This window comes from Polypterus senegalus, chromosome 5 (genome assembly GCF_016835505.1).
Source record: "Polypterus senegalus isolate Bchr_013 chromosome 5, ASM1683550v1, whole genome shotgun sequence".
In the NCBI taxonomy this organism is placed as follows: Eukaryota; Metazoa; Chordata; class Cladistia; order Polypteriformes; family Polypteridae; genus Polypterus; species Polypterus senegalus.
In genome coordinates, this window is record NC_053158.1 from 68536727 (window position 1) to 68562891 (window position 26165).

Here is a 26165-nt window from a genome sequence, read left to right on the forward strand (position 1 = left end):
AAGAATAAGGGGGATGTGCAGAGCTGTAGTAACTACAGTGGGATAAAATAGATGAGCCACAGCATGAAGTTAAGGGAAAGAGCAGTGGAAGCTAGGTTAAGAAGTGAGGTGATGATTAATGATAGGCAGTATGGTTTCATGCCAAGAAAGAGCGCCACAGATGCAATGTTTGCTCTGAGGAAGTTTAGAGAAGGCTGGAAGGAGTTGCACTGCATCTTTGTGGACCTGGAGAAAGCATATGACAAAGGAGGAAGAGTTGTGGAATTGTATGAGGAAGTCGGGAGTGGCAGAGCAGTACACAAGAGTTGTACAGGATATGTACAAAGGATGTGTGACCGTGGTGAGGTCTGCGGTAGGAGTGACGGATGCATTCAACGTGGAGGTGGGATTGCATCAGGGATCGGCTCGGAGACCTTTCTTATTTTCAGACAGGCTGACAGACAAGATTAGACAGGAGTCCTCGTGGACTATGATGTTTGCTGATGACATTGTGATCTGTAGCAATAGTAGGGAGCAGGTTGAGGAGAACCTGGAGAGGTGGAGATTTGGTCTAGAAACGAGAGGAATGAAGGTCAGTAGGAACAAGACAGAATACATGTGTGTAAATGAGTGGGTGGTCAGTGGAATGGTGAGGAGTAGAGTTGGTGAAGGTGGATGAGTTTAAGTACTTGGGATCAACAGTACAGAGTAATGAGGATTGTGAAAGAAAGGTGATAAAGAGAGTGCAGGCAGGGTGGAATGGGTGAAGAAGAGTGTCAGGAGTAATTTGTGACAGATGGATATCAGCAAGAGTGAAAGGGAAGGTCTACAGGACGGTAGTGAGACCAGCTATGTTATATGGGTTGGAGACGGTGGCACTGACCAGAAAGCAGGAGACAGAGCTGGAGGTGGCAGAGTTAAAGATGCTAAGATTTGCATTGGGTGAGACGAGGATGGATAGGATTAGAAATGAGTACATTAGAGAGTCAGCTCAAGTTGGATGGTTGGGACACAAAGTCAGAGAGGCGAGATTGCACTGGTTTAGTCATGTGCAGAGGAGAGAGGCTGGGTATATTGGGAAAAGGATGTTAAAGATAGAGCTGCCTGGCAAGAGGAAGGCCTAAGTGAAGGTTTATGGATGTGGTGAGAGAGGACATGCAGGTGATGGGTGTAATAGAACAAGATACAGAGGACAGAAAGATATGGAAGATGATCTGCTGTGGCGACCCCTAACTTAAGCAGCCGAAAAAAAGAATATGATTGGGTTTGGAAGGGCAAGAATTAAGGGCTTGGTGAGTCGCCCCACTGCTCTCCCGCCCTGCAGTACAACAGTTCTGTAAATGTAATACTTATATTGGCTAATCTTTACATTTCTTATGGAATGCGGGGTCATTGTGCATCCCTCAGCAAAGACTGGGTGTTAATCTTTTACAATGTAATAAGGCAGACATTGTGCCAGTCCCCCCAAAATGTGCCTCATTTCTAAAGATACAAATTGTTGCTGCCTTCTTTTCTGCATCCAACTGCAAGAGCGGTGGCTATAATTAGGCCAGTAATCATTGCAGCTGAAGATTCACCTCGCATCTGGCGGTGCTGATGGAGAAGGTTCTGCAGTTTGGTTGTTGAGCTAAGTAGTAGGAAAGTTGCAGGATTCTTGATTTAAGACCCCAACTCATACAAAACAAAATGTCTTTTAAGACATGTTTAAAAGTGATAGCATTGGTGGTTTTGAACTTTTAGCTTGGATTGATGCAATTTCCTTTATGAACCCATTTTTTGATAAGTCACTAATGCTGATCATTTAACATCTCTGTCCAACATTATCTGCCCCGGCCAAGTTTAATTAAAATGTAAAGTCTGTGATTCACTTCTACTTCTTAACCCATCTGCAAAGGAATTCTTTTTCTTTTAAGCACTCAATAAATCTCGCTTTAGAATCCTTCATCTCTTTTCTCCAGTCGTAGATTTTCTACCTTAAACCCTCAACTTCTATTTTTGCCCATCAGAAATATGCATTGGTGATTTAATACGTCTGTGTTAGAATGCACATAATTCTTAGAATAAATCTGTTCAGAACTGGATGACTTAATCAAAGTTATTGTAAATTTGGTACATAACCCTACTTTTGTATGAATGGCTATTAAAGGTGTCATAAGGAATTTCTTTCACTGCTTTCAGTACTTACAAGGCTTACAAACACAGGATCATTTGAATGAGCTTAAGAGACTGCTGTTCAATATCTAACCCCCATGTGAATATCATATAGGGCCAACGACAATCTTTTAAAGAGAGATGAATCCCAAATTAATTGTACCCACTCTATTATTCATCAGAAGCCAAACCAAGTAAATTAACTTTATGGCTCCACAAACGTGGTGCTTTCTAACGCCTCATATGAAATGAGTTAGTGCTCGCCTTCCTTCTACGCCAAAGTGTTTCCCGATGAGTCCTCCCTCCATCCTTTCCTCTTGATGCACCTAGTGCATTGCCCGCCACTGTGCAGGGGCACTCCTTTCTCCCTTATTGTATGTTTAAAAATAGGTTCTTGATTGTTCTTTTTTTTTCAACTTACAAAAAAAAATATTTACCAAAAAATATACACAGATTGGGAGTGTTCATATCTGTAGTGGTACATTATTGCGATATAACTTCCAATTTTTTTGTGAAGTTCAAAATGTAGTTATTAGTGCAAGCTTTTTGGCTGTGATGAACTGGTTTTCTCCTCTTTTGTCTTTCAGATAATGTGATTACGTGGTGACAGTGCCACTACATGAAATAGCTCAAGACGAAAGAAGAACAAAATATGAAAACAGTCTTTCATTGTAAACATCTTCTGTTAATTACAAGTCTTGCTTGATAGGATAGTGTTGCATATCTGGTAGGGTGCTGTGGTCCAAAATGCTTGTTTTTTTGTAGCACTGCATTTCTGGTGTGCTGTGCTGAAAAGGCCGAGTATCCTTAATGCAAAATGCCTGGGACCAGTAGTATTTCAGATTTTAGAATACTTGTTTATACATAATTAGACATCTTCGAGACACCTTTGACACATAAGGAACTGGAACCAAACCAGCTAAATGACGACTCACATATAATAACACTGGTCAACAAGCATTTTGCTACTGGGATTCTTTCACCTGTACTTTAACAAATTTCACTTGCTGACTCCCAATCTGAAAATCATATTCTTCCAGCACGTTCCATTTTTTAGTTATGATGTTCCAGGTCTTGGGCAACTAGGGTGACTGGACAGTAGAGGCTGAGCTTGTGGAGAATATGCTGAAAGTATATTAGCTTACGGGAGCCAGAATGAACTGGAGACGCATTTTTTTATATTCTCATCTCGACTTTTTTCCACCAAATCTAAGCGATGTCAGAGATGAGCATGGGGAAAGATTTTAATCAAGATATAAAAGGCGATGGAAAACAAAAATCGGGGAAAAAATCCACGCATGATGGGTGACTACTGTTGGTTCTTGCAAAGTCAGACAGATGGGCAGTACAAGCGCAAAAGCGAGTGCCTCCAACATTTTTGGGCACGCTGACCTCCCTTTAATATTGAGGTAAATTCACATAAATATGCTTTAACGTGTCTCTGGTATTGTCTTCTGGTTTGTTTTCAGAATAAACAATTTTGGTGGGACATAGTCCAAAATCCAGATCTCACGTTGATATATTAAATTAAATAGTGAAAAAACTGAGGTTCTTCTCATTGGTACAAAATCGAAATTTTTCAAAACTGATCACTTTTCCTTTGTTATTGATAATTCCTCTGTCTCCCCTTCCCCACAGGTTAAGAGTCTGGGTGTCATCCTTGACAGTACTTTATCCTTTCAGTCCCACATCAATAACATCTCCCGGTCTGCATATCTCCACTTGCGTAACATTAATCACTCCCCACACCACTGCTATCCTTGTTCATAGCCTTGTCACTTCTCATCTGGATTATTGCAGTTCCCTTTTCTTTGGTCTTTCCCGCAGATCTCTTTATAAGCTTCAACTGGTCCAGAATTCAGCTGCCCGCATCATTACTAGAACTCCCTCCCTCACCATATCACTCCCGTTTTGCAGCAGCTTCATTGGATTCCAGTTAAGTTCCGCATTCAATTCAAAATTCTTCTGTTAACTTTTAAGGCTATCCACAACCTTGCCCCTCCTTATCTGTCTGACCTCCTCCATGTTGCCATTCCCTCCCGTACCCTTAGATCCTCTTCCTCCATCCACTTGACTGTCCCCTTCGTCCGTCTTACCACTATGGGGAGCACAGCATTCAGTTGCTCTGCTCCCCAGCTCTGGAACTCACTACCTGAGCTTAGAAATATTGAATCATTTTCACGTTTCAAATCTAAACTTAAAACTCATTTGTTTAAGACTGCTTTTTCTCTTTGATTACCATTGCTCTGTCTGATTTTAACTTCTGTATTTTACTTTTGTTTATAATTTGTGTTTTATCTATTGTTCAGTGTCCTTGAGTGTTTAGAAAGGTGCCTACAAGTAAATGTATTATTATTACATTGATATTCAAAAGTGTCAAAACGTCAATGATGTGTATCTCAAAAACCTGACGTGCTAGCTTAGTTCCTATTTCATATATGAGATCAGTGTAAAAAACTTAATAAAGAGCTGCTCTGAAGTTCCCAGAAGCAAACAAAAATATTTTTGTAAACCAGTGAATTCATATTATCAAGCAGTTCAAATTTGTGTTGATATGACAAACACATTAAACCTCATTAGTGAGTTATACGATATATAGACGCTATTTTACTTCCTTTTAAGTGGGTCAATACTGCATATTTGCACTGATTTCTGTTTTTTTTATATTAGTTTATATAAGCTACTTGTTGTCACTTCTCTGGGAATTGGCTGACAAAGTCAAGAAAATCTCAGCCAGCCTTCTCTCCATCATGCCTGCTTGTGCTAGTATTCATTTAATGGCTGTCAAGTCACTACATCCACTTTTCAAATAGTGTGGGCTATACTGTAGCAAAGCTACATAACTTGACAGTCGGGTTGGCCTCCTGGACTGTTTGTCACTTTATTATGTTGGCTGGAAGGGTGCTTGTAAATAGCCCTTCAGGCACCTTTGGTGATGTTCCAGTCTGGGAGGACCCCACCCGGTAAGTATTCCAGCTGCCTGTTGCCGGAGTGAGGTTGCCATAACAACCGAGAGGGGCAAGGATGTTTTGGTGGGAAATATTTTCTATTTAAGGGGAATGGCGGATCAAGGCAGGAGGAAAAAAAGAATCAAGAAGGAAGGAAAAGGCTAAAGGCAAGGAGAGACTATCCACGCTTAAAGGATCATTCTGGATCTTTCTTCACCCAGGGACGTCTGCTATTTGTGGGTGGCCACCCCGAAGAAATAATCCGGTGACGAATCCCCGAGAAGAGGCCAGGTTGGTGTTCTCCGGGTGCTCCCATCTGGTGAGTCAGTTTCGGAATTTGCATTTCTCGTGATAGTCCGAGGAGAAGCCGTTTCCACCGGAGGACTGTTGTGTTTTCCTCCTGCCCTACGGAAGGAACTGAACTGCAGGATTTATTTTCCTTATACGTGGATTAAGTACATTTTTCTTTTTTGCCGTTTTCGGAGAACATTTTTTTTATTATTATTATTTTCTTTTGTTTATTGTCTACATCGAACCGGGGATTCGGATTTGGGTGCTGGGGAGGGCGTCTGGGAAAGGGATTCACTAATGAGCACTCAGGCACCGGGCACGTAAATGTAAATAGTAAATGTAATATATTTTCATTCCCACTTTCCTTTGCGTGAGATTTTTTTTTCTCCCAGTTATATAAGTACGTGCATAGGAGACAAGAGGGGCCGAGGACCGAATATGGTAATGCTGCTTTAACCTTCTTTTATCGTCCACTTCCCTTTGGGTTGTGAAGTGTAGGAATCGCGTGCGTTTATCTTGCGGTTGCTACAATACATATCTAAAACATAACATGTATTTGCCAACAAAAAAGGCAATTTGAAGCAGTGTCCAGTTTTGCCAATATAGTTGGAACAATTTATTGATCTCATATTGCAATAAGGGCACTTGGTGAGAATGGAGCTGCTTTTGTTCATTAACAGACAAGTCCCATGTAATTTTAACAGTGCTGCACAGCCCTTGTGAAAGCAGGTGTTATTGTGTTGTTTTACTGAGTTTAAAGCTTGTCAACTGTGTTTCATTGTTTGGCAGCACTCAGTGTTTCAAGGGGTACTCCCTACTCTTCCCAGCATACCCCAACCCCATTCATTGATCCTGTGCAGCTGCTTCGTGGCACGCCAAGCTCTCACCCCATTCCACTATGAAAGAATAACAGTACGTTACTCATGTCCACTTTTTGGTCCATGCATATTTTCAACCTTGAATACAAGTTTAATAAAAGAGAACCCTGGTGTGAAATTTTCCTATTGCAATGTTCTTGTGTGTTTATTTAAATGAATAATATGTTTCAAAGTAAGTCTGTATCAGCTGTTGCAATGGAGCAAAGCAATTAAATTTCCCAATTAAATTAATTTTAGAATCTGCCGTATTATTTCAGTTTAAACTCTATGAAAGATAATCGAACAATGTTTGTTTGCATCCTTAATATAGATAAACCTATTAAAGAAAAAAAAAACTCCCCCCGCAAGGCTTTAGATGCAATTATCAGATTTATTACGCACAACATTACATTTCTTTATATAGATTTCATTTCATGTAAAAATGATTCATTTACTGGTATAAGCAACTCAAAAATATTTACAAATGATACTAAAAATCTGACGTAGTAACAAAAAGGATATCTGCAAAATTTTGAAATATTCTGTAACACAGTGTTATATTAATTTACATCTGCTAAGTGCATTTAACTAAAATCATTACAGCAGTTTGCAAAATAAAGAAGTTTTCAGATTAGAAAACAAGGGGAAAAAAAAATCTGACCCTACAGGACTTCTTTTGTAAACTGGTGGGCTGGTTTTCCATTCCAGGGTGCGTTACTTTTTTTTATATCCAATATGCCAAACAATAACCATTTGTCCTTACCTCATCTGTCTATTGATATTCCTCAGATTGGTCTCACCAAGTCCCATGTTTACAGCAATCAAGATTCACAGTTTGTAAACCATGTCAAAGTGAAGGCACACTGGAAGAAAATGGTACTAAAAAAATAAAACTAGTAAATTCTAGTATGCTTTACAGTATGTTTCTATTTCCCACCCTTAACAAAATGGCCACATTTATAATCTAAAGCTATCAGTGTTACAAAATAACCACTAACTTTGTACACCACCTTTCTGCACTGAAAATGCCAAGGCACTTCATAGGTACTGAACAACATAACAGCCGATACATTTCTATAAAGGGAGTACTTACAGGTTAAGTACCTGAATTAGGTATAAATAAATTAATTAAGAGGCCAACTAGTTGAGGACATGTGGTATATTATCTTATAATAATGAATAATTTCTTTAATAAAACCTGCAGCCTTCATTTTGAAAGTAGAGTATATGCAATACTAGACAGGCCAAGTTCCAAGAAAGCTGGACTAAAGCATACAATACATAAACATTGAAGGCATCCGCATTTTTGGAAATTACATTTAAATTCAATGTCTACAGTTATACAACAGGAAAAAAAGTACTTAACAGCAGTTGGTATAAAAGCTTTCAGAAAAAGAAAAAAAAAAAATAAAAAACTACAAAAAACAAAGTAAGCAAGCATGGAACGACAAAGGCACAGATATGAAAACAATGAGCACAAAAACGGTCAGTGGTTAGAAGTCATATGTCAAATGCATTTGCTTTAACTGCATAAACATGTTAGGCTCCACACTGGACCAAGTCTAGACTTTGATAGTCCTATGTGCCACCCAAGCCCAATGCTTATACCAGTCTCCTCCTTTTTGGTGCTTTTTCTTTTAGTTCATCATCATTCAGTTTCTGCTCTCTGTTGCTTCCCAGTGGCGAAACCAGATGAAGCATGTGATCATCAGTTGCACGACCAAACAGTGCCAGCAGCAGGGCCACACCATAACCTGTTGCACGCTCTCCCTAGAGAGAAGATTGTTAAAGTGACTTGTAAAAACTGACAAGTACAAATGGCAAATATTCACTTCTTCCCTGATTATCTTCAGTAAAAGAAATGTTTACAAACAGAATTAATTAAGCGAATCTTCATCTACTGTTTGCATGTATCACTTAATACAAAATATCATCTTTCTCCCGGTCTCCACCAGAAATTAACAATAAAGTTTCATACAGAATACCTTATAAAATGAATAGTGTGTATCATTGACTTTGTTCTATTGAGTATTTACCAGTTTTATAACCAATGTCCATTAAGAACGTGTATGACTTGCTATCAGTAAAAGCTTGAGACTTCGTGGTGGTACACTGGAACCAAATTATTGAATAATTGTACTGAAAAATGAAAACAGGACAACCACTTGAACACTGATTAAAGGCAGCTGTATATAATGTTATGGCCAAAACCCAAAGTTTAGCCAGGTCCCGAATTGGTTGGCCATTTCGCATTTTGGCCGAGAGGTGTGGCCAAAGTCTGAATTACTAGAAACGACCAGTGTATATGCTACTTTGGCTGGCCATTTCGCGAAGTGGCAAGAACTCCCTGGCCAAAATTCGATCCACTGTCTGCTCAAAGTGCAAAGATGCTTAAAACGTTCACATGCAGATTCAGAAGTGAGTTTTCCATTCTGCACAACAAACTGCTCACACTGGAATAAGTAGGCGGGTCTTGTTCAGAAAGCAGACACCACTTGAAACGGCCTGACCCTCGCCCAAACACTAACCTTAAGGTCAATAAAATAGGTCACTGATGTTAAGTCACTATTTTAGGGCTAAGATAACAGAAATGTGAAACCTACTTATATACTTAATCTTAATTATTGTGAAACAACGAAGTGGCTTCCGCTTTCTGAATGAGAGCCGCCAAGGCTACACCCAATGCAATTGCACTAGTAAGTGTGCAACAAATTGCTGCTCATACCTTTTTTCTTCCGACTTTGACCGATCGCCCCATGCTATTTCGCAAACTGGTTAGTGAAATCCCGAAATCAAGGAAAAGACATTGGCTGGTCACTTTACAGCGACATTGGCCATTTCCTGAAATCCCCACTTTGGTCGATTTCGGGTTTTGGCCGTAACAGTATATAGTGGAGGACGGCTGGGGACCTTGCCGGCCGGAATGCCTCCACACTGAAAGGTCCGGGGGAGCGAATGTGGCCAGAACGTTACCTCCCGAGAACGTTAGATGGCAGCCCCCCTGGGTTGCAACGGTGCCTTGGACTCCCGCAGGGCTTCACAGGAGTGGGAGTTTGGTGCTGCACTGTTAGGATCCATGGGTGCCACCAGGGAGTGCTGCAGCCAAGAAAGGCAGCGCTGAGCCCTGGAGAGCAGCTCTTCCACCACACCCAGAAGTGCTGCCAGAAGTAGGTCAACGAGCACCTCGAGCACTTCTGAGTGACCTATGTAAGGGGCTAGCAAGCAGTATTCCAGGAGGCAGAATCGGGAGGAGGAGGACAAAGATGGACTGAGAGATAAAACAAAGAAAAGAGAATGACAGAGTGACAAAGATAAGAGTAAAGAAAAAAGTGTATGTTTGGGCTGTTGGGGACACTAAGTAAAAATCATGTGTGCTTTAGTACTGGGGTCATTTGCGTCTGTCTGTGATCCAGGCTAGAATTCGATCTTGCCACTTAAATCCCATTCTTAAACAGATTTATACGTGCTTTGAGAATAAAACTATTGTTACTGATCAGATGAGGTGTAATTGTTTAACTAGTAGTGTCACACATTTGTAAGAGGAGATAAAAAGATTAATCACGTTTTAATACAGTGTCTGAGACAGTCTCAATAAATAAACAGGCTATGTATTCATTCTCAGATTGTAATGGGTAATTCTACAGATTTCCAAAAGTCCAAGCACCTGTCAATTTTCTAACCAGCGTATACCGTTCATGGTCATGGGGGCCTCACACTCATCCACAGTTAATGCATATAACTCTGTGGGCTGTCAGAGGACTAGCAGTGCTAATCCATAGTGTTATCAAATAAACATTGACACAAGAATGAAACAAAGTGACTATTTGACTTTTCTACACTGGTGATGACATGAGCAGCTCCATGTGATAACATCTAAATGAAAGTGTTTCAATGATTCGAAGGACAAGGCACATTTCCCCATTAAAACAACATGTACTGTGTTAACAGACACACAATCTCCAAAACACAGTTAGCAGGACAAGAAAAAAGCAGACTTCATTTTAAATAAAAATCAAAACACTGAATTTGTGTCATGCATTTAGCTTTTTAAGGCAAACTAATATTTATTACTAGAACACATAAAGTGAAAGCACAAATCATATATTTAAACTCTTCCAACAAACCACCACTTCCTCTGGCAAAAATCCATGACTGACAGATACCATACCCCTTTCCAATTTACCCAGCTTGCATTTTTATAATTTTTGTGTCTGAGGTAGGAGGAAAAAAAAGACTTTAGAAGCGATCAGACAGGAAGGAGGATGACGTTTTTTTGGACAGAGGATACAGACAGTATTTCTTGTCTGAGGTAAGAAGATTGATGATGTTTTGAAAGTGGCACAAGTGAGGATAGAGGTTTGCCAGAGGAAGCAAGTACATTTTCTAATAGGACAGATTGCTTTCTGCCAGAGTTAGGAGGTCAGTTTGGGGAGCATGCACTGGTACAGTGCGTTGCTGCACCACCACACAACGAAACAGCTTGGGAACCTGGTTGGAGGGAGGACAGAATTTTGCAAGAGGAAAGATGGCATTTTGTTGGAGAAAGTAGAATGTCCCAAAACAAACACTGTAGAAATGACCTGGTTATAAGAGAGTGTGTACCATTCAGGGTGGGTTTCTATAGGGATCTGTTGTAGGCTGTTTATCATATTCAGATAATAAAAAATATATATGTGATAACAGTTATTACAGAATTATCTGGTAAGGTGATTGTATTGTACAAATTGTACATTAAGGTACTGTAGCAGTAGAATCACTTCATTTAAACAAACATTTTAAAACACATTTACTTGCAAACTTTTTGATTTTCAGTTTAAACAATGCATTGTTTCACTACAAATGATACCTTTAGAATATGCAGAAGTATTGGATATTTTTTATAGAAAAATGTGATTCATTATGTAAACAAACATTTCACTGCAAACTGTAGCCTATAAATGGTAACTATATAAAAGGCTACAAATTGAAAGTGCTTACAAAAATGAATCATAATAAATACTAGGGGCTCTGCCCTCTGCTTGCTTCACTCACCAACCCCAGGCGGCATTTGTCGCTCACATATGGGGGAAGCAGATGTACAATTTAAACAGATTGTTATGTTCATGGAAATTGTTATATATGCATAATAGACCTAACTATTTTACATTACAGTGAGTAATTAACCATAGTAAAAAAAAATTGTTTCATGTTGCATTAGAGGAATTTGTTGCATTATACGTTTTCATTCAGTTTGGCTTTGAAATTAACACAGAAATACTTTTTAAACTTACACTTTTACTGAAAAACTTCAGTAAAAACAATATTTGTAATTAACTTTTCGTCAATATCGCATTAATTTTGATTCTGTGTTTGGACTTACATCGTGACAACACAACGTATGACTGCCTGTGAGTGAATATCGTTTCTTTCTCTCTAATAAATAAACCGACTTTTTCAAATGTTTGTCCCTGTGATTTGTTAATTGTCATAGCAGAAGCTATTCCAACAGGAAACTGTAAACAATTTAATATGAATGGCATTTTAAGATCTCATTTTCTGTCTAATGTTATCTTCGGAAGATGTACTACATTACCTTTCTTGTCACCTGTTAAAATTTTACATGTCAGAATTGTTTGACCAATTTTGAATACAACTAATCTTGTCCTATTGCATAGCCCATCACTCACACATAATTTATACAATAACATTACGATACATCCTTCTTTTAACAGTAATTTGGGTGGTGGAAGACTGGATGGTGTTAACCGTTGTAGATATTCTACAGAATATTTTAAGTTGATGTTTTTATCTTCCGCAACATCACCACCAACTGTTTCAGCATAGTCTATTGATACACATTTAACCAATTTGCCGTGTAGCCGATCGACAATTTACGCGTCAATTCATTTGACATCATCATTTCTCTGTGCTAGGATAGCCCGTGTACTCATTTCTTCTGTTGATAACTATTCGGGATAAAATTCTTCAATAAGATTTGGACATAATAAGTCTTCTTTTATTGGGAACTTAAAGTGAGGAAAACGTAAAAAATGTATAGGAGCTGAGATCACAGGAACTGTGTCTGACAAAAGCATCCACACAAATTAGAGGTGAGAGGACCATAAATGACAATGAAAATGGTTGAGAGGGGGGTAGAACTTGAAAAAATCTCTTGGCAATAGTCATGTCTCAAGATTTTCTTTTATAATAGACAGACAATCAGACAGTTTTAGTATTTGCCATTTGTAACTGATCTGTGTTCAATTTTCATTTTCTCAAAGTCATTGTGGTGACGTGGCCAGTCTGAATACGTTATTTTTTGTCCCAGAGTGCAAATAGTGCAGTGCTGCATCCATTAAATAAATAATCCATAAAAACAAAGCGAATGTCGAGGTTAAAATCAAGGTAACCAACGAACACAGCATATTCACTATAAAAACATTTTGCAGAGTTTAGCCCTTTAACACTAATGATATATGAATGATCACCACAATTATATACTGTATATTAGGATGAATAAGCTCAATACTAATGAGCACAACAGACTCTCTGGGCTGAAAAAGCCAACTTAAAGCAAAAGTCTTTATTCTCAGTGTCCACGTGGAACACTCTACTTCAAGTTCAGTGACTGGCTTTGATGGAAATTGGTTTGGCTGTTTTGCCTAGAAAGTTTGGCTTTCATAGATACAGAAAAAAGGGGAAAAACACAATGAAAAATGATCATAACTGGTCATTTCTTTGTAATTCCCTCAATCGAACACTCTGGGGACTTCATTATTTAACATTTTGATTATACCGTATTAATCCTTGAGGGAATTGCCTGAACTGTAAAATACAAATTGACCTTTAAGTATATGACTTAGGTGTTGGGAAACCAAGAGAGATTCCATTAGCATTAAACTTCAAGCCTAATCTAAATACCCATATAATTCAGCCTCTGTAGTTTTGTGTAATCTGTCATTTCTATTTAATTTTGAAATTAAATAATTGTTTGTTTTTGTTCATAATTATTCTATTGATGTTCAAACGGTTAATGCATAATACAGTGCGTAGGAGTTGTTACTTAAATCTGTTGAATGAAAAAAAAACTCAAGCTGTATAAATTGGTGGCCAGCATCCTCACTTGAATAATAGTAAAGATAGCACATAAAACACCTGAATACAAACAAAATGGCTCAGACACATACAAAACACGAGCTTGAGCACAACTGACTTACAACATGTGCAGGAAATGCCATGTCCACATGAATCCAGACTCCTGTCCAGTCAAACCCAATGTGAGCTCCAATGAACAAACCAGCACAGGAACTCTGGGCATTATTTCTATCCTAAAGAAAGAAAACAGAAAAAACTTACTTTGTGTTTATCTTAATACCAATCAATTCTTGTCTCCTCTGCAGAATATAGAGAGTTCTGTAGTAATGCATCAGACAGCCATTTCATGATTACATGCCAGCTGAGTGAAAGATGAGTTTTTTGGTCCAAATTATGCTACTAATACCTGGACAAAACATAAAAAGAGACTCTTAAAAATATAAGTAACAATAAAATCATCATTTGCGTAATACAAATCAGAGTCAAACAGAATACAGCTAATTTACATCAAACTATTTTTTTCTTCATTTACAGTGATGTGCAAAAGTATTCAATCCCCTTTAAAGTCATCATATTTTTCTGCATGACAAAAGATTTGTACCCATTTGTTCATTAGGTATTTTTAATGTCAAGTCAAGTCAAGTCAACTTTATTTATAAAGCACTTTACTTACAACAGCCGCTGACCAAAGTGCTGAACATAGGCTAAAATAAATTTTAAACAAAACAAACTAATAAATGAGTAGATAAAATACAGAGTTAACACAGAGTAAAATCAACTGCTCAAACGACAAACCAAAAAGATAGGTCTTAAGAGCAGACTTAAAAATGGGCAGTGAGGAGGCCTGTCTAATGTGGATCGGCAGTGAATTCCAGAGCCTTGGAGCCACAACGGAAAAAGCCCTATCCCCCCATGTGAATGCCTATGCTGTAACAACTACTTTCTGTAGATATTTAACTTAAGAAGAAAAACTCAAAAGTTAGTGCTTGCCTAAGAATTTAAACCTCTCTGCTTTCATGTTTACATAAACGACAAATTAATCACAAACAGTACAAAGGTGACACTCATTTGACCATAATTAAACATAATTAGGTACTATTTGCGAGTTCTTTATGTCTCGCTGGATATAAAAGGCACCTTTTTTGCAGGCCACAGTCTTTGTTCGACAATCACTGCAAAAATGAAGACAAAGGAGCATTCTGCAGTAACTGAAATGCACAATGCAGAATATGGCAACAAAAAAAAAAAAAAATTCAAATGTAAATATCCAGAGACAAATTATCAACCCAGACAGAGCTAAATGATAAGCACAAGACACACAACCAAAACTTGCCAGAATGTTTTGTTTACTGTAATAGTTCTTTTAAACAATATTAGTTGATAAAAACTACAGCTAACAAACACTCTCACTAGCTTGTCATCTGTCTCAATCATTTTGTCATTGACTTAAATTATAAGTCAGAACTAAAAGTCTAGCTAAGTGCTATTTTCCTCTAATGTTTGAGCATTTTGTTCCTTGGCCTCTTATACTTGGGAGATGTGTGTTCTATGGAAGGATTATTTAATTACTGAAGACTACATGACTTAGATATATTTTAGGGAGTGTGTGCCTCTTGTAAAATGCAGATCTGAAACAAAATCTGGTGGCACAGCTATTCTGCTTCTCAGGAGAATAACCTGCACAAAATTGAGGCCTTAAAATTAGTGACAAGTGACAACTCGTCCCTGAAAAACAGAAAAAAAAAAATCCACTATTTGTTTTTGTTTAATAACAATCATGTGTGTAAATCTTCCCCACTAGGTTTGTCCAAAAAATGAATAAAGGTGGAAATTAAAAGAATGTGGATTCTCAGAAATATTCTGAATAAATAATAATATTCTGAAGAAAGTTCAAGTTGAAGTTCTGCAGACCCTTATTATATTTAGTTACTCACGCTCACAAAATTCTTCATGTCAGCCATAGCAGAAGAAAACTCACTAAAGTGAAGCTCGGGTGTGTAGACAAGAGGATGTACAAGATCTCCACTGTTTCTGCCTGCTTTCACACAAGCTCTCTCCCAGTTCTCATTATTGGTTAACAAACCTGCATGATATTTTCCAGTTACAATGCCCTTAAACATGAAAGAGAAAAACATACACAATAAATCTGTAGAAACTTAATATACAAACCCAAGACTTAACATGGTATTACTATTCCCCTTTCCTGGTTACTTGTAGTGTTAGACATCACTTTCAAATTTAAAGTTTTATCCACTGAATGAGGATTACTACTTTACATTAGCATTTTCATTTTCACAGATATTTTAAAGGGTCTATTAGCACTAAAGGTTTAAAGGTGTAGTTACTGTTGTACGAAATAACTTAAGACATATTTTAACATTTGGTTTTACTAGTAGTAATCACAAAAATAAGCTTAGTGATACTCCACACTTTCAAGCAGTTGTCTCTGGGAACTCAAGTGTTGAGCTGTCCACATTAAAAATTAAGTATTTAATACTTGTTACAGTACGATAGACACTGCTCATACAACAAAATTGCTGTAACATATGTGAAAAGGAAGGTAAATTATGGCATTATCTTAACTTTACCAGGAATAGTGTTAGGAATGCCATTAAATATGCACTGTTATTAAACTATCTAGGCTGTAAACTCTACTGGATATTTAGATGAAATATGGGAGTTTGAATAGGAGTACACCCAGGAAGTAAAAAGTGCAGGATAGATCAGGAATTATACTTTTTAAAAGCTCAGCATGAGCAACTGCACAACTGTTATGACCAGATGATTAATTTCACTGCAGCCTAGAAAAGTTTTTTTTTCTTCAAAATAATAATGAACTTGCTGACAGTCACTGGAGTAGCCATGGCAATGGCTGCCCAGCCATGTCACCAGCAATTAATATTAAAAAAGGGGCCAATGGTGTTGGCAGGCTCATAAACTAGTTAAGGTTAGTGTCATCTACTTTGGAAATCTGATCTGCTGCCTCTGTGTCTAGTTCTCATTAACCTATAATTGTATCATTAAACAGTAAAGCATCGTGGGTACACTCGGTAGTAAATAAAAAAGCAAACAAAAACATAAAACAGAACATAAACAGAAGTGACAATCGCTCCTCAAAGACAGGTGGCACCTCTACTGTGCATTATTTCTACTACTAAAAGGCCTAGTAAAAACAGCCCATTTCTTTTAAAAGTATTTTGAAGAATATACATTTATTTCAAGAACTTAATCAACTGAAAATATAACCAACAGGTCTTTACATATTACATCCTACCAATATATGCTACTGGACTGCTTAAGATAGGTGTGAACTATAACTACTAATGCTAATTACCTGTGCTCCAGTAAGTGTAGCAATGTCCAAAATGATGTCAGCTTTAAGATCTTTGACAGCATAAACAGCTCCATCTGCCAAAACCAAGCGACCCTCAGCATCTGTGTTATTAATCTCAACGGTTCTGTGAGGTAACAAAATGTTTCAGAAGTAGTACTTGGATCTTTGAATTGCAAAGATATGACAAATTACAAGAAAACAAGATAAACTATCCAGCTGGTTTATTACAAGGGCTTACAAGTTAACAATTAAACTGTTATTAATGTAGCTTCGAAATACTAACACATAATATTTAAATGTAATACAAGAAAAAAGTTACTTAAAAAATTTACCCCCACTGTATCAATTATGTTCAGATTTTTTTGTTTTATAGTTGATGGTGTTAAGAAGGACAAAACAGTGTGACCAATTACTCTTAAATGCGGGGTGGGCTTTTGAACTTGACTCTTGATTCAGGTGATGCTATCACAACTGGGTATAAAATGAGCATCCATTAAAACTTTTGCCATTTACAAGCAAAGATGGGTTAAGACTTTCCAATATGTGCTGAAGTTCATAAGCAAATAGTTTAGAAACATTTTGCAATGTGATTACAAAGATCTTAGATACTTCACCATCTATGGTCTATCATTACATTAAAAGATTCAGAGAATCTGGGGAATATTGGTGTCTGTAAATGGCAAGGCTGCAAAGTGAATGTCCAGGTCCTTTAAGCCCTCAAACAGTACTGAATAAAGAAACAGTACTGTTCTGCAATGAACGTAAAAGCATGAGTTCAGTAATACTTCAAAAAACTATTGTCAGAAAGCAGTGCATCCCAACATCCAGAAAACTGTAATAAGCAAGTGAAAGCTATTCATCATTCTACGTTCAGAAATACCAAAAAATTCTTTGGGCTAAAGTTAACCTGAAATGGACAGACACAAAAGACAAATGTGTGCTGTGCTCTGATAAGTCCGCCTTTCAAACTTGTTTATGGATAAAATGGACAGTGTGTTGTCTAGACCAAAGAGGACAATGATTATGCTTGGTTTCCAAAACCAAGTTCAAAAGCCAGTTTCTGTCATGGTATTGGGTGTGTGTTAATGACCATGGCTTGGTAAACTTGCACATCTTTAAAGGCACCATTAATTCTGAAGGGTATACATGCATTTTGGAGAAACATGCTGTTTTTTTAGACAGAGTTTTTATTTCATATTTCAGCAAGACAACACCAAGCCACATCCAGTGCATAATACAACAGTGTTGCTTCACAATTAGAGAGTGTGGGTGCTAAAGTGGTCTACCTGAATTCCAGAGCTGTCTCCTAATAAAAAGGTGGTGCATTATGAAGTGCAAAATATACTAACAGATGAAGTCCTATATGAAGCAGAAATGGGGGAAAAATCCCACTTTTAACATTACAATTAGCGTTTCCAGTTCCCAAATGGCTAATGAATGTTATTACAAGGAAAGGTGATGCAACACAGTGATAAACACACTTCTGTACCAACTTTTTTGGAACTTGGTGTAGATATCACATTTGGAATGAGTGTTTATTTAGCTAAATAAGTTGATTAGTTTAAAATTAGTTTCAATTATATATCTTGACTTTGTACTGCTTCAATTAAATATGGGCAAAAGAGCATTTCCATCTGCATTTGCATTTTACATCCCATCCTTCTTGGAAAGGAGTTATATATTTATCTATTGTAACTAACTGCCCAGCCACCTATCAATCCATCATCAAAAATAATCCAGTTGAACAATTACCTGAAGTCAAAATAAAAACCAGTTTGTATTCATTTTCCTGTTAAACTTTTACAAATTAAGCAAACCAAGTTAACATTAAAGAGTTAAACCATCACTTACTTTCCTGAATATAAACGGTGAATATCATCTGGTCTGGTTGCTTTTGGACCAACAGAGTTTTCTGCCAGACAAAATACCGCGTGTAGATTTTCTTTAAAACCCTGTTAATAATTAATTAAGTTAATTATTACATTGCACCTTTGGCAAGTTTCACAAAGAAATAACAACTAAGGTAAACTCACCTCTTACAAACAACATAAATATTAAACAAATAAAAAAATTGTTTTCCGCAAAACAAAATACTAACTAAACAAACTTAAAAATGGTATCCCTATAATCATAAGTTATTTTTCTACAAAATGTTTTCCAATAACATATACATCATGTGGTTTCCGTCCATGACAGCTACTGTATAATATGTTTAAAGCAATGACAAATCACAACACATCAAAAAAAGTATTGTTTTGAATGACATCTAAATAAAAACACAGTAACCTGTTGAGTACTGTCATGTTCAGGTGGAAATAAAAAACATTTACTGAAGACCTTTTCAATTCAACTTTGTATTTTCAGAAATCGGTAAGATGTACATACAGTACTTAAAACTCTGAAAATAAACATAAAAATCTCACTGAAGTGCACATGCACCAAAAACCATCAAGGTATGACTGATTTGCAAATGAATCTTCAATGAAACTGACAAGATGGGGTAAAATTAGTTTACAAAATGTAAAGCACTAATAAGTACAGTAACACTCCATGAAATATTCTATTCTGCATAAAGAGTAAAATAAAAAAGTTCTATGTAATTCAGGGTCAACAGAAGAGTATATAAATACAGAATTCATTATGGTACCAGGCAGTAGTGTGGACCTAAAGTCCTTATTTTCCACCACGGAGAACATGAATGATAATAGGTGCTTTGCTCGAATAGTGAATTCAATATTATTTATATTAAAATTACAGGGTCACATAACACTACAATCAAGCAATAGTTCAATGTTTTAAAATGTTTTGAATAGCAGAACAAAAACAGTCCAACAAACTGTCATGCTATGAGTTATGTAATTTTATTCCTTTTCAAATAATACAATGAAAAACAGTACAATTAAAAAAACTTTTTCAAAAAATGCTTTATAATCTTATGATTTTTTTCCAAATCTGAAAATAAAGGAGCTGCAAAGTTTTAAACTATGACTCAAATTTAAAAATATAAAAACTAATATATCCAAAAGGTTCAAGATGGTAAAATGATGAATGAAAAAAAAAAATAAATTAAGAAAGTCTAAAATGCATGCTTCATTGTATAATACATGACACATGTAACAAAGAAATCAAAATGTTTTGCAGTAATGAATATAAACTTGTACAGAGATAATATAAAATTTGAGAGTTAAAACCCAACTTAAAATTACATTAATAAAGTCAAAGGGTTTAATTAAATATCTGCAATGTTACCTGTTTAACAGCTGATCTGAATGCACCCAAAACAGCAGCTGCTCCTGCACAGTCTCTCTTCATTCCAGGCATTATAGTCTAAAAGATAGGTAAAGCATTGGAAAGAGGACAAATTACTAATTATTACAGACATTACAAAAATATTTATACTGTGCAAAAGACTTTATGCACATTTAAAAATTCTGTAAAAATGATTAAAAGGAAAGTTTCTAAATCTCAAAAAAGTTACTATAAAAAGCAGTAAACAGTAAAACAAATTTAAATCAAATTAATATTTGGTGTAATTATCCTGTGTCTTTAAAACTGCATCTGTTCTCTTATGTACATTATTGTGCAGTTTTAAATAAATACATTTGTCCTTAGCATGTTGGAGGACTTGCCCCGGTTCTATAGACATTGCCTGCCTTACTTGCTTCTGCCCCTTCAAGGTAATGCCAAACAGCCTCAACACTGCTTAGTTAAGGGCTCTGTGGAGGGCCCAATTTTGAGTTGTTAGTCCACAGCACATGCTGCCATTATATTCTTCTCACCAGTCCTTATGTGTTTTTGTGTGTGTTTTAGGTTTATTATTTCGGTGAGTTCAGAGCTGGCAGCAGTGCTAGAATTCTTCCAGTTTCAAAGGGTTGTCTGTTTGATGTATGTTCTTATCTGTTGCACGTAGTTTCCACTATGTTTCTGGTCTTCAACCTTGCCCATTTTTCCTTGAGCTTACTTAAGAGGAGATGGGACAGCACATCTTGAAACTCCTGGCTGCCACAAAAGTTTGGCTTAGGAGAGAACGTATTAATGGAAGATGACCACCTTGCATCTTATTTCCATGCTCACTTTTATCATGGTGTAAGAACTGATGATTTGAAGTTTAAACTGTTACATCTACTAGACCCTAACCTTTTAGCTTGTCTTTTGCCCAGTTTGATTCCTTCTACACATTTTTTTCTAGTTAATCAGCTTAATTTACTCAATATTTGAAATCAGTATGTTACTCTAGGTAAAATCATAAGCTAAATAAACATAAGCAAAAGCAAAATTTTTAAACTTTGTTCAGCTATTGTATGCCATTATTTTCCCTCACCAACAGTAAAAACAACAGAAAATACAATGTATTGTCCTATGCTCACTATGCTTTTTATAGAAGGAAAAGAGGTTACAATTGTTATAACAGATTTTGTAGAATTGATGGTGGCGGAACTTTACTAGAAATATACAATTATGAAAACAAAGCATATTGTAACATACAGCAGCTCCCAGTGTAAAATCTTTAAAAATTTTAGGCTATTTTCCATACTTAGCCTCTATATGACTTTAGGAAGTTACATAATTTCTAGAAAATTACAGCAATGTCAAATACATTGTTGCAATATATTAATGCATATGATTATGCATACAATACTTCTAGGGTGATAACTACAACAAAAAAAGATACACCCCCAGCACATATTGTAATTTGTCATAGTTACCTGCATTTTAAACTTTATTTAATTAAGGTAAACACATACCTTTCCTTTGATGCTTAAGCCACCGGTGTCATAAACTATTCCTTTACCAACCCAAGCTATTGTCTGAGTAGCACCTTCTGGTTTGTAGCTAAGAACAGCAAGGGCTGGAGGATTTGATGCAGCCTTTCCCACTCCATAGATTCCTACATTTGAAAAACACCCCTAATTTAGAATTACAAACGTAATTACACACAATGAGTAAATGAATAAGCATGGAACAGACACTAAAATTATTTTAAGGTTATAAATTGTAATAAAAATGCAAATTACAAAAAACATAAAACTTACAAAATATAAACAAAAGACATTTATAGTGCTTATAAAAAAAATATTCAACCACATGGACAGTTTCTACATTTTAATATTATACAACATTGAATTTATAGTGGAGATAAATTTGTCTTTTTTGACATTGATCAACAGAAATGACTTCCCCATCCATTTTCCAAACCTGCTTAACTATGCAAAGTGATCTAAATTAATTACAAATATGAAACACAAAATAACTGTTTGCATAAATATTTACCCATTTACAGACAATATTAATAGAAAATAGAAAGTCTGTGTGCATGGTATTCCCCCCTGTCAGCTTTGTTCATTTGCAAATTGTCATTTTTCTGATATTTTCTTTGCAAAACTGCTCAGTCTCGGGCAGGTTGCATGTTAATTGTGAGTGATGAGCCTTTGGCAAGACAAAATGTATCAATTCTATTAAGATCAACTCTGGACTATGGCACTCAAAGATATTAACATTGATGTTTTAAACCATTCCTGCATTGCTTTGGCTTTATTCTAGCGGTTGCTGATTTACTGGAAAACAAATCTTCTCCCAAAGCATAGATGTGTTACAGACTATATCAGGTTTTCCTTCAGGATTCACCTAAATTTTGCTCAATTCATTTTTCCCCTTCACCCTCACAAGCTTTCTAGTGCCTGCTACAAAGAATCATCCCTACAGCATGATGCTGCCACCACCATGCTTCATGCCAACAAAAACATTGCATTTAGACTGATGGCCAAAAAGCTATATTTTGGTCTCATTGGTCCCCCCTTCCACTGGATTTTTCGGTTATTCTCCCATAAACCTGCACACAAGCAACAGTTGTTGTATGCACGGTAGCATGCGACTTCTTCAGAGTTACATAAGGTTTCTTGGTGGCCTCCCTCCTTAGTTGTCTTCTTGTAAGATCACTCAGTTTTTGAGGATGGTCGGTTGTAGTTTAAAGCAGTGCCATGCTCTTTCCATTTCTTAAAGAATGATTTAACTGGACTCCAAGTGATTGTCAGCAAATTGAATGCTTTCTTGTCTCCAGCCCCCGACTTGTGCTTTTCAATGTTTTTTTGAGAGTTGCTTAGAGTGTTCTTTTGCTTTCACCGAGTAGGTTTTCAATGTTTTACCATAGGAGGGTTATGGGGTGACCCTATCCTAAACTCTAAGATTCTTTTATAGCCACAGACAGACTATTTGTTACGTAGACCCACACATGTCCTCCAGCCAAACTCTCCTTCTCCTATTCCTGCACTCACTTGGCCTGGAAGGAGACAGACGCAATACACTTGCTGTTGGGTCTACAGATTTGACTACACCCTGGCTGACTGATATTGTGCTTCACATCTCATATTAGATAAACACTCCTTTTTGTTCTATATACCTCAGAGGACAAGACAGAGCAGCAAGGTAAGCAAGGAGAGAAGGCAATAAATTTTCATTCGGTCATTATAGCCTATAACATTCGTAAATATTCTTAACGTGCCAAAACACACATTAAGGCAGAGTGGTGGCTCTGTGGCTAAGGATTTGCATTGGTATCAAAAAGTTTGACGATTCAAATCCCATTACTGCCAGAAATGATCCTACTCCACAGGGCCCTTGAAAAAGTTTCTTAACGTGATTGCTACAGGGGTGCTGCATCCAATGTGTGTGGCTTTCATTCTCTTAATACATTTTATTGCCGTGTCACATGGCTTGGGTCTTCCTGGTGACTCTGCTGACTTCTTAAAGCTTGTCAGGGTCAAAATTAACACCCCTAGCCCCTCTCTGTGAGTTGTGTTTAGCAAACCCTATTTCACCACAAGTTCAGCTAAAATGCAGAAAAGTGTAATTTTGCTAAATCAGCCAAATGCATTGAAGTCAATGAGGATAAAGAAACTGAACTAATATTGAGTGGATTATAAGGGTGCAATGGTCTTTTAAGTGTCATTGAGGGCTAAGGAAGTGTCTGCCAACTATGCTTGACCGATTTTTGTGGCCAAAAATGTAACCTGAGTTATAAAGCAGCATTGCTTAACACTGTGGTTCCATGAGATAAAATTTTGTCATGTAACGGGATGCATTGTTTGTGACGCAGAGACGTGTCCCCATGGAAACATGCAGTTGAAACCGGCACGACTCTGTGTGCACAGCAGCACAACAAGGCATTTAAACAGCACAGTTCTTGTAACAGGGAAAAGCAGAGGATGAAGGTATTTAAATAAAAGGACTTGCCATCGGTTGTCTGCAAATGAAAGCGGGGTTACCGTAGTTCCTTATTCTCTGGCTGTCTTCTTTTAAAAAAAGCATGCATGTGCCAGTCCAGATGCCATTTTGAAATGTGGCGCTTTGATCAGGCAAACACGCAGTGCACAGGAAACTGGGAAAATTCAGTCAGGAGGGGGAAGATCTTTTAAAGGTATTGATATTATGTTGGTTTGACTTTTTTTTTTTCTGAGTTTGCATTATAGTGAGTGCACATGAAAAAAAGTGAGATTAGTTTTGGTGTTATTGTTTCTATTAGGTGGAGTTAGATGGAGTTCGGTTTTGAGTCATTTAGGTCATTTTCCCCTTTAAGGGGATGTAGTTAGTTTCATCCAGCAGTTGGGTAGCCCGAGAAGAAAATTGCATCAGCTTTATAAGGTTTAAGACATCATCCACTAATGGTCGATTAACTGACTTAGGGACAGAAGAAAATTTGAAAATAAGGACTAGAGTTTCCTATAAAGCAGTGCTGATGAGCCCTCAACAGCAAGAGAGTGGCACCGTGTCTGACTGGAGTGTAACAGACTCCTATTAGCCAGTTCAGTTTCCTGATTTCTCCTCTAGTTTGAGGAGCTGAATTATTTAAGACTGTTTCAGAGCCTTATTTTTAAAACAGTATCACAAAATTGCCTTTGGTTGCAAAGCCCTACTTTTGGGTATTCTGTTTTTTCATCACTTTATTAGAGACAAGTCGTTCTTAAAAAAAAAAAAATTTTTTTTTCTTTCTATTCCTGCACCAGAACTCCCCCAATCCCAAAACCAACACTGTCCACCCCCCACCCCGGGGCTGTTGTAATAAACATCTGTTTTACTTTTATCCTTCCCCTATTCCATAACATTTGGTATTGACTCTGCGGGCATTAACTCCCAGTCTGCTCAGTGTCAAACTGCTAGCAGGCTACCTACTCCTGTAGGCAGCATGTGACATTGTTGATTTCTAGAGTCAGATCAATTACAGAGAAAGCACACTTTCACATAGACAGAAGTCAGAGAAATGATGAACTACTATGGTCAGAAGTCTCATATCTCGTGTCATTAAAAACATATATAAGTGACTGATGCAATCACCCTAACCTGTCCGACATGATTGCCTGTTGATTTGCTTTCTTGCAGCCCAGCCTCAATGCAAAGGAATAGTTATCTACACAAGAAGTAAAGAGAGAAAATAACAATACTAGAAGTGTAACAGCTGACGACAGTTGGCATTGTATTTTAAAATTTTTTATGCTTTCATCAGTGTGCAAGTCATGCCCATGTCCTCCTTTGACTTTAATAAAAATTGCCACAGTGCAAATGCCTATGTTGTTGCAACTCTTAGATTCTACTAAGAAAACATGGCTAATGACATTTTTCTCTACAGTTTTTTTTTTTTTTAAAATAACACAAAATCCGAGTTACCATCACAAGCAATACCATTGAACATTGGTATAAAGGTGTGAATCGCTGTCCCTCTCCATCAGGTCTCACTTGACTACATTTGTATATCATTTTTACCTCAACAAATCCTCTCCTGCCATTACTGAACATTGTTTCTCATTTGTGAATTACTGTCTGTCTTCAATAAACAACCATGAAATAATCAATGAAACGAAAAAATGTCACACTTAAAATAACATTGTTTCACTATGTTCGATGAAGGAAAAAACAAATCAGAAAACTGCTGGCACTGCAGTTATTTCAATTAAAAAACATATAAAATCACTTAAATTGGCACTTTAATATGTGAAGTGGCACTTAATGGACACAGTGATTGAGCCCCAAATAAAAGGTGCAGAAACTGAGGAGGGTGGAGGGCGAGTCCTCAATCACAAAGTTCTAACAGACACAGTAGAAACCAACAATGTATGCACAAGTGAGAATAAATGTTGGGCTCTCTTAGTGAAAATGGAAGGACCAGTGCAATGTGGTACATTACTGAAAAATGAGGTGCCATTTTATAGAAAACAATATGATTTGAGTACAACTATATTGAAATGCTGGTGCATGTACTGAATTTTATACAAGTAATTCCACACATTCAATCACATATTTGATTTGATGGCAGATGTGTGGTTTATTTTTGCATTTGCATACATTGTCATGTCTGCTGTGTATGGGAAAGCATTGCAAGTGCTATCTCTCATGTTTTCCTTTCCTCACAAAAACTGATGCTGGCTGTGCATTTCATATACTGACCACGTTGCTGCTATTTCAGACACTTTGAACTTTTTGTGCAGAACTGCAATGTGCAGTATAAGTAAGGGCAGGCATACTCAATGAGAAACAATCAAC

At 37.0% G+C, this 26165-nt stretch overlaps 1 protein-coding gene across 1 annotated transcript in view; it reads right to left on the reverse strand.

Moving 5' to 3' along the window:
- Window positions 1-6597: 6597 nt before the first annotated feature.
- The window catches only part of LOC120530342 (probable aminopeptidase NPEPL1), a 36304-nt gene continuing 16736 nt past the window's right edge, over window positions 6598-26165 (reverse strand). Inside the window, exons 6-12 of the mRNA XM_039754760.1 lie at window positions 21380-21522; window positions 19884-19961; window positions 18486-18586; window positions 16635-16758; window positions 15235-15411; window positions 13423-13533; window positions 6598-7996 (exon numbers count right to left, since the gene is read on the reverse strand). Of these exons, the coding sequence (XP_039610694.1) occupies window positions 7829-7996; window positions 13423-13533; window positions 15235-15411; window positions 16635-16758; window positions 18486-18586; window positions 19884-19961; window positions 21380-21522 (902 nt within the window). The 3' untranslated portion in view covers window positions 6598-7828. The remainder of the gene's footprint in view (window positions 7997-13422; window positions 13534-15234; window positions 15412-16634; window positions 16759-18485; window positions 18587-19883; window positions 19962-21379; window positions 21523-26165) is intronic.